The sequence below is a fragment of the Bufo bufo genome, chromosome 7 (assembly GCF_905171765.1).
Source record: "Bufo bufo chromosome 7, aBufBuf1.1, whole genome shotgun sequence".
Lineage (NCBI taxonomy): Eukaryota > Metazoa > Chordata > Amphibia > Anura > Bufonidae > Bufo > Bufo bufo.
In genome coordinates, this window is record NC_053395.1 from 75,598,061 (window position 1) to 75,608,477 (window position 10,417).

At 39.1% G+C, this 10,417-nt stretch overlaps 1 protein-coding gene across 5 annotated transcripts in view; it reads right to left on the reverse strand.

Annotated features, from left to right (window-relative positions):
- The window catches only part of RBFOX1 (RNA binding fox-1 homolog 1), a 363,548-nt gene that overhangs the window by 329,171 nt on the left and 23,960 nt on the right, over positions 1 to 10,417 (reverse strand). For all 5 annotated transcript variants that reach the window (XM_040440370.1, XM_040440372.1, XM_040440369.1 and 2 more), the window contains exon 2: positions 8,557 to 8,799. In XM_040440370.1, coding sequence (XP_040296304.1) covers positions 8,557 to 8,799 — 243 coding nt within the window. The remainder of the gene's footprint in view (positions 1 to 8,556; positions 8,800 to 10,417) is intronic.

The following is a 10,417-nucleotide window of genomic DNA, read 5'->3' on the forward strand; positions in this document are numbered from 1 at the left end:
GCAAGCATCCGCAAGCAAGTGCGGATGCGGTGCGATTTTCACGCACAGTTGCTAGGAGACGATCGGGATGGAGACCCGAACCTTATTATTTTCCCTTATAACATGGTTATAAGGGAAAATAATAGCATTCTGAATACAGAATGCTAAGTAAAACAGGGCTGGAGGGGGTTAAAAAAAATAAAAAAACATTTAACTCACCTTAATCCACTTGCTCGCGATGCGGGCATCTCCGTCTGACTCTTTTACTGTATAGGACCTGTGGAGAGCATTAACTATAGTTTAAGGACCTGGGATGACGTCACTTTGGTCATCACATGGTACGTCACATGATCTTTTACCATGGTGATTCACCATGGTAAAAGATCATGTGACGTACCATGTGATGACCAAAGTGACGTCATCCCAGGTCCTTAAACTATAGTTAATGCTCTCCACAGGTCCTATACAGTAAAAGAGTCAGACGGAGATGCCCGCATCGCGAGCAAGTGGATTAAGGTGAGTTAAATGTTTTTTTATTTTTTTTAACCCCCTCCAGCCCTGTTTTACTTAGCATTCTGTATTCAGAATGCTATTATTTTCCCTTATAACCATGTTATAAGGGAAAATAATACTATTTACAGAACACCGATCCCAAGCCCGAACTTCTGTGAAGAAGTTCGGGTTTGGGTACCAAACACGCGCGATTTTTCTCACGCGAGTGCAAAACGCATTACAATGTATTGCACTCGCGCGGAAAAATCGCGGGTGTTCCCCCAACGCACCCGCGCATTTTTTAGCAACGCCCGTGTGAAAGAGGCCTAAGTCTCCATACTCAACAGTGTCTCTTTAATGAGAACCAGTACCCCTTGAGCTATGTCTTACACAGTTAATACAGCCAACCAGTACACTACTCTGTACTGATGATGGGCAAGAACGCCAACACCTTTGTCTACAGATGGATGCCTCTGTTACTGCTGGTTTTTTCATACTCTATATATTTATATATGAACAAGTAAAAGATTTACTAGAATAAGAAAATAGCTATTAAGTCAATGACAATGAAACAATAAGCATGCCTCCATCTTCCATGGGGCACACTGGCATAGATATGTGGTGCCATAAGCCTTTTAGGCAAACATAGTTCTGCTATCAAATAGAAATATTCTTGTTATTCGGACAACCTCTGCTAACCTTTGTTAATCTTTCTGCACATCATTCTAGCGCTGCAAGTACATCTCAAGCAGTCACCTTGAGCAATTTCAAATACAGTGGAATGTAATGGCAGTATCTGAGCACACCATTAGTTTTCACTGATGGTGGTCTGCAGCTGTTTGGACATTTTATTCTCTTTAGAACACATTAAGAATGTGAATTTTTCGCAGGATGGAGACATTTCGGTCTTGGAGAGCAGATTTTACAAAGATGTTTGCTACCTTTCTTTTAATCATGAGGCAAAGGTAAACAGATGTCTTATAATGCAGTCATGTCTTATTACCACGTCCTCTGATGCATTAGTGTGGCTTAAATCCAAATGAAGAAAATTAGGTGTAATTTGGATAAAATGTGGAATGGAAAATGCTCTCTGGGTATGGCTAATAATACTTTATATAATGAGGTTTGCAATGTATAGGCATGCCTGGCATACAGGAAATCAGCATCATTGAAAGGTGGAATGTATTTTGTGGCGAATGTAGCTAGATTTCCGGTAGACGATAGATAAACAGATGGATTGATGGTTCAATCAATCGACCGATCCATACTATGTACATTCATAGACAGTTGAGGGGAGCTGTATATTTACATCTATGACCCAGAATTAACAGAAAAGGGGTTTGTAATATTACACAGTCCCCATAGTGCTGCCACTAAGAGAGGTTGGGCAGATATCGGCATTAGAGATGAGCCAATCTCCGCTTATGAAATTCGTTAACACTTCGTTTGTTGGTAAAAGGCGAGTTGTGTTATGGATTCCGTTACCACGTTATAACGCAATTCTATGACGGAATGCATAACGTAATGCCTTTAGAGGCATTCCGTTATTCCTTCCGTCAAACTAGAAGTCTATGGGCTGCAAAACGGATCAGTTATGCATTCCATCATAGAATTGCGTATGGTCCGTGGTAACGGAATCCATAACGCAATTCACCTTTTACCACCAAATGAAGTGTAAACGAATTAAAAAAAAAATAATTTCGCTCATCTCGAATTGTCATCCATCCAAGAATTTTCTATTTTTTAAAGGGAGCGTGTTAAAATTGTGGTGCAAATTATTGAAGGCCCAGGGTAATGTTTTTCTTTTGGAGACAACACAATACTTTGACTTTCTCACAATATCTGTACTCATATACCGGTATAAAGAAATTAAAAAAGATACATTTCTTCTGCAATGTAGTGGACTAGGATTTGATGGAATTTTCCATGCAGGCAATTATGCAGAATACTCTTTGTAGGTTCATATTAGATATATTTCTGTATTAGAACGCAATCTCCTACATGTGTCTTTTGCTGCAGATTATGTTGCAAATGTTGACTCTGATATGACATATTACATAGCAAGATGCAGGAAAGCAATCCACAATGGATAGGGCAAGCTGTGGATTTGCAAATTTGTAGCATAACCTCAAATTATTTACTTGTATTTAACAAAATGTTCATTTTCATGCATATTCTGCAACTGAAAATCTGCACCTAATCGACAGCTAATCACGCAAATGGCCCAAGGCTGGCCATATGTTTTAGGCAGCTGTCACCTTGCCAACCTCCCACCAGCTCAGCTGGGGCTGCATATGTTCTGAATAGGGAGACAAAAATGATCTGCTACTTTCCCCCAACATTTGTCATTAAGGGCAAGTCTGGACAGCCCCATACACATTAGATAGGTAGCTGATATCAGCAGGTTTGGCCGACATGAATCTAATATGTATGATCAGCTTTAGGCCTATTGCACACAGCCGTATGGCTTTTCAGTGTTTTGCGGTCCGTTTTCCATGGATACGTTGTTCCGTTTTTTGTTTCCGTTCTGTTTCCGTTCTGTTTCCGTTTTTCCGTTACATTTTTTCCGTATGGCATATACAGTATACAGTAATTACATGGAAAGAATTGGGCACAAAATTTTCAATAGATGGTTCCGCAAAAACAGAATGGATACGGAAGACATACAGATGCATTTCCGTATGTGTTCCGTTTTTTTTGCGGACCCATTGAAATTAATGGTTCCGTATTTGTACCGTATATGGAACGGAAAAAACGGTTGTGTGCATGAGGCCTTAAGCTGCGGCTACATGGTGATCTTGGTGATAACACCCATTGCACAGCCAAGGATCTCTGTAAAACTGCAGTCATTGAACTGAATGAGACTGGAGCGTAACTGAAAAGTTGCCTCAATTGTTCTCCGGAATTGCCCCCCCCCCCCCCCCCCCCAAAAAAAAAAAAAAAAACACAAAAAAACAGCAGTACTTTTTTTTAAATTTATTCTGGGGTCATGGTCGCAAAAAATGACTAAAAAACAAAGGCTTCAACTTTTTTGCATCAATCTGCTTCCTATAGAGATCAATGTCCTGATTAGTGATCTTGTGAAATCCAGTCAAACATTCTATATGAAGAGCAGAACAATGATTTATTCCGTAAATTCACTAATGTTACAAAGGGTAACGTATTATATGTACGTAGTATTTCTAGTTCACAATCACCCACATGCTAAACAGAAAAAACTACTGTTATTAGTATCCAGGTCATTGATATTTCTATATTTTTAAAATGTGCTCAATAACAAATCTGATATCTGATGCATGGTGACATTCAGGGAGGGACATGTTCCTCTCAGACTTTTATAGAATGAAGTACAGTAAGTAAGGCGTTGGTAAAACCTACCCATGAATACTTCATCAATATTCAGTTTTTAAAACTGCACCATACGGGATAACACATTGCAAGACAAGGGTCACACACTGATATTTAGAACTATTTGTCAGGCTTACGACATGCGCTTGAAGCACTTTCACTAATCTAGGGAGAATGCATAGAAAAGTGACAGAACAGCTGCACTATGCGGAGGAAGAAGGAGAGGCTGAGGTGACATTGAATCTATCTATATCTATCTATCTATCTCTTTGTCTGTCTATCTATCTATCTATCTATCTATCTATCTATCATATCTATCTATCTATCTATCTATCTATCTATCTATCTATCTATCTATCTATCTATCTATCTCATATCTATTATCTATCTATCTATCTATCTATCTATCTATCTATCTATCTATCTATCTATCTATCTATCTATCTATCTATCTATCTATCTCATATCTATCTATCTATCTCTATCTATCTATCTATCTATCTATCTATCTATCTATCTATCTATCTATCTATCTCTTTGTCTATCTATCTATCTATCTATCTATCTATCTATCTATCTATCTATCTATCTATCTATCTATCTATCTATCTATCTATCTATCTATCTATCTATCTATCTATCTATCTATCTATCTATCTATCTATCTATCTATCTATCTATCTATCTATCTATCTATCTATCTATCTATCTATCTATTATATCTATCTATCTATCTATCTATCTATCTATCTATCTATCTATCTATCTATCTATCTATCTATCTATCTCTTTGTCTATCTATCTATCTATCTATCTATCTATCTATCTATCTATCTATCTATCTTTAATTTTGGGGTTGTCTCATCACAGACCTCCCCTTTTCATATTGGATGAACAATGCAGCTGATTTGACTTGGGGAAGTTACAAACAGCCAGACATTTCTCTTTCAGCAGCTGCTACAAGGTAATGTGAAATTCGATGGTGGTCGCTCAGCTATTACACAGACGGCTCTAGTCTATGACTCTATGTTCTGGAGGGGATCCCAAGCAGGGCTCTACTAGAGTCCATCATAGGCCCTTATAAGGTACTGTATATGGACCACATCTGTCCTCACAAAACCAGCCCTCTATGTGAGTTAGGCCTCATGCACACGACCGTTGTGTGCATCCGCGGCCGTTGTTCCGTTTTCCGTTTTTTTTTCGCGGACCCATTGACTTTCAATGGGTCCGTGGAAAAATCGGAAAATGCACCATTTGGCTTCCGCGTCCGTGATCCGTTTTTTCAGTCCGTGAAAAAAATATGACCTGTCCTATTTTTTTCACGGACAACGGTTCACGGACCCATTCAATGCAATGGGTCCGTGAAAAATCACGGATGCACACAATATAGTCATCCGTGTCCGTGATCCGTGTCTGTGATCCGTGTCCGTTTTTCCTATCATTTTCAATGCAAACTTGACACGGATCACGGAACAACGGAAACCGTTTTTGCGGACCGCAAAAAAAAAACGTCCGTGTGCATGAGGCCTTATAAACACTTTCCTATGACTGGTTGATAATTCACATTCTTATTTCATACCAGACTTAAAGAGTTTCAATAAATTAAGAATTATTGACAATTATAGCTTACTACGCTGAGTGCCATACATTGTATAGCTGGCTGTGTTTGGTATCTAAGCTCAGCTCCATTCACTTGACTGAGCTGCGTCATGTGACCAATGACCATGACGTCACCGGCCTAAGGTAAGCTGTGAAAGGGCCGTGGTGTTCACAGGAGCGCTGCTGCCTTCTCCATCAGCTGATCGTCGTTTGGTCAGAACTTCTTTGGAATGCTTTATGGAGAAACATACAATTTTAAAACTAGCATCGGAAGTTGGTTTTGGTACTTACTGGTACCTGGGTACCGAAGCAGACTTTGGATGCCAGTTTTAAAATTGTTATCAAGTAGAATAATTGATTATCGAAGTTATGCAAGGAAGTTCGGAGATAACAAATTTCACCTCGGTGGAGCCCATACATTTGAGTACTGTACGGAGACCGATCTCTGTACAGCATTCAAACAAAGCTTTGACCAAAGCGTCTTTGGATTTTAGTACAGTTACTTGCAGATTTTGCTTTAGCTTTGCCTAGTGCTTCTTCTTTGCATAAGCCCAATACTGCAGGATCTTCATTTACAGTATATTCAGCACAATTGCAGAGCAATTCCAGGAAGAGTACGGTACTTTTTTTTAGGGTGGACTATTTTCTTCCCTATTAGCATTTGTTTTCTTACTGCTCGGCTAGTAGGACATTTTACATTTTTATTGCATAAGGAATGCATTATAAGGCTTTTGCTATGACTTCTTGGAGACAATATTTTTTCTTTCATCGCTTATCTGCTCCATTCACAGCAGATTAGGAAATAATAAAGTAAAATACGTCACCAGCATAAGCTCAGTAAAAATGCATCTGCTGAGTCAAAACATGAAATGATGCTTTACAAAGGTAAGTTGCATTGAAAGCAAATACCGAAGGCAATGACAAGTAAAGATACTTTACTGTGATTTGAGGCGACTCCATTTATACTGTGTTACCCCCCGCTGACTTAATACCGGATGCTTCAGATAGAAATTTGAATCATGCAGTCTCCAAAGCACAGGGAATTAAGAAACTGTCTTTATCAGTAAAAAGAAAAAAAATATTGGATAAGAAAAAGATATTTAACATATCAAACAGAAGATGTGAGTAAGAGAGGAATTGACTGTTATTTGAAGAAGACTCAACCCTTGCAAGACTCTTCTACTATAAGTAGTAGAGAGCAGTGGTCCGGCCTTGTTCATATGCATGTAAATGGCGTTTTTTTTTAGTAATATTTTTTTAAATTCACAGTACACTCTATCCATCATTTTTTAAATGTGATGGGTAAGATTCATGGCAAAATCCATGTTGAAATATGTAACAAAATCTGTGCGTCACTAAGGGTACGTTTTTTACACCACTTACACATGGTGTATTGTAATATATTATAGCCCCAATACTTGGATATCCTACAGTTCTACTGCAGAGGGTCCAGATCACAATAGGATCCTATTGCAATTTAGGTCCATCTCAGTAGGACCATGGATGATCCTGGTATTGAGGCTGTAATATTGATGCTAGTGTTTACTTCAATTATGGCAGTGTACAAGTAACCTTAAAAGGATTGCCAGCCGCAGACGACAACCTTAATGATCCTTACCTGTGACCCATTAGAAAAAAAAAAAAACACACCTACCCGTGGTCCCTTCATGCTTACAATGCTGCCACATTCCAAGTCACTGCTAATCCCCACAGGGCCATGTAGTGGCTAGGTCCCATGACCACTATGGCCAGTTACAACTCCTTGAAAGACTGTAACTGCTATTGACATGCCGGTAAAGTGCCGTTCAAGCGCATGTGATAGCTGAGGCCAGTCATTGGCTGCAAGAGTGACAGGACTAAGCCACTTCCTAGTCCTATGTGGACCAGAAACGGAAGGGACAGGGCTGTGGTGCAGACATGAGAGGAGTGTGGACAGGAGGGTTTTTCTCGGGGGAAGGGGGGTTATTGGCTCCTAGGCTGGACAACCCCTTTAAGGTGACTATGGATGTGCTGGCCATTATTATTAGCTAGAGAACTTTCACAATTTTCATTTTTTCTTTAGCTATTTTTTTTTAAGATAATGTTCACATAGGCCTTACAAAAGCATCTTGTCTTAAAGAAGTACTTGAAGATTTTTTTTTTATTCCCAGGCGCGTTAGAATGTAAATGGTTGTGAAGATAAACTTCTTACCAGTGACTGTGGTTATCAGTTATCTGCTCACTTCTGGTCCTCAGCTGTGACCAACACTCTGACTTTATAACTGACACAGCGTCTTATGTGTGGACAGGAAGTTAGTTACTTTATTCATTCCTATGACAGCTTCAATCTCAGTCTTATAGACATGAATAGAGAAACTGACTTATACACACACGAAATTGTGTCAGAAAGTTAGAGTGTCGGCCACATGACAAAGCTGAGGACCAGAAGGGAGTGGATAACTCACAAAGACAGTAAGAAGATTACTTTCCTACTATTTACATTGTGTTCCTTTCCAACAGGCCAGAAATTATCATTATTTTTGTGGGAGTGCATCTTTAACTATATTTTATGGGTAATGCCTACAGTTCTTTCTGCTCCACTACCTTCATGCCATGGAGCCAAATATCTACCAAAATTCTTAAAGTGAAGTCCAGTAGCAGCAGTTTCAGCCTGTTCAGTGGCCACAAGTCAAAGTTTTGTGACTAGTTAGCATCACAGGACCAGGTGATCCCAGGGGAATAGTTTTAGGGAAAGGGTGGGGGGTCAACCAAGACATGTACTCTGAGTGCAAAGTGTCAGAGTGGGGGGCACCAACAAGTCAAGTAAATAAATACAGGGCCAGGGCACCAAAAAAAACTGTTGCCCCAGGTGAGATTAAGCCTAGCTACAGTTCTAGGTGAGCTTTTAGTCTCTGGATTAACTTTGCTGTTTTCCATTCTTTACAAAAATTCTACTGAATGGGATGCCTTTGGTTCCATTTACTCCGTAATAGCTCCCAATAGTTTTAAGGATCTGCCAAATATTAGATCCATATCATTCAGCCAATATGACATGATCAATGGATCATTAAAAAGTGGGGACACATGGACCAAATAAGGAAGTGATTAAAACTTAATACATTGGATATGAAATAACTCAATCATTTGAGGTTGACTTACTGTTGCTGTGCCAGAGACAGTTTGTGCATTTGAATCCGTAGCACTCTGTTCAGAGTGTGTCTGTGCCGGGGTGTACAAACTTAACGTGTGCTCTGGAACTGTGGACTGTCCTGTGTAGTCTGGAGCAGGATGAGGATGTGGAGTTGTGTATTCTGCCGGAATACCATTTTGGGGTGGGGCAAACTGAGCAGAGGCGTAAGGTTGAGCCATTGTATCGGGAGGTGCTGTAGCTTCCTGATTACCCTAAAAAGAAAAACGTAGACATTAAATATTGCATTTCCCAAATGTAACAAATAGATAATGGCACATACTTGAACTTCTTTAGCATATTATTAACTGACAGAAATATCAACTGAAATAAATGTTGTAATCAGATACATAATAGGATCTGTGTTACTGAGAAGGCTGGAGGAGCTATATCAGTGGTGACCTATGCAGCAAACTTATAGCCTCCTTAAATGCCATGAAGAGGAAATATATGTTTTCCCTGTCCCTTACCAGTTGGAAACAGAGCTCTTCCTGTACTAACAGATCTGGCTCTCACTTTACACAAGAAGTGCTTCACACTTCAGTTTGCCACTTGCTTGACACATTAGACGGGACAGTTGTTGAGTGTAATTGCACCCTCAAGCTTAGCATTTCTAAAAAAAACTCACATAAAGTGGTCCTATTAGAAGTCAAATCATTCTTGAGGGGGTTTTCTGGTATCTTTATATTGATGGTTGTCCTAAAGATAACCCATCAATATCTGATTGGTGAGGATAGACCATCAACATAAGAGTATGGGAAAATTGCTTAAAGCCAACCATACACATATGTTTTACCTGGAAAGCAGCCAATTAATAGCACATCAGATGGTACAACCTGGTGAAAAATCCAGCAATCGACATGTGAGACTAAACTAGAAGATTAGGGAGGTATTAAAAAAAAACACATAACACAACTTGCACAGAGCGGCAGAGGATTGGCCTCAGCTGGCCAGTTATGCCATCCATTATCAACTGAAAATAACAAACCTGACATGTCATGTTTGGCAGACATTTTTCTGTCGGCCATTGTGAACCATATCATTTCTAAACAATTGTCTTCTGAAATGGTCAAATTATCTTATGTTATCTTATGTGTGGGCAGCTTGAAATGCTACATATCCTTTAAAGCCTCATTAAGCACTATTCCTGTAAAATATATCAATTATCCTATAGTGTAGAAGATTCAAAATGCTAGCATAATATTTATTTTCATCCTAGTCTAGTCATAGAATAATTCTAGAATATTGATCTAATTATCACAAGAAGAGAGATGGGGAGCACTGAGATCCATTTCCAGGTATGAAAGTCCTGCAGTAAAATCCGTAAGGGAATGTTTTTTATTGCATAAAAAAGTTTGGGTTCCCTTTAAATAGGTATCTGAGTAATCTCACTTCAAGTCGAATTCTCCCTAATTATGTCTCAAGGCCTTAGTAAAGGAACATCGCAGGTTGTTCATGTGCCAGGTGGCAGCCCTAAAGTCACGTCGGTACATCATAGTCTTTATTACCACAATAGCATGTGGCCTTTATGACTGCAGTAGAAAATTATGTTTCAAACTCATAGATTATTTCTTTGGTAAACAAGTTGTTTTGTCTGTGAGTGAATAACCTGAAGCGCGACATTTAATGGATGATATAAATATTTCAAAGGCAATCGGATTGTATCTCAATGAATGTGCGCGCCGCTAATGTTTAACATTTTACTGTTTCTATGCAAAAGAGACCACAGAGCAATTACTGAAATTTTATTTCTTCCTAAGGCCTCATGCACACCAGTATTTTTCATCACTGCTCTATTCACATTTTTGGCAATAGCACACTGATCCATTCATT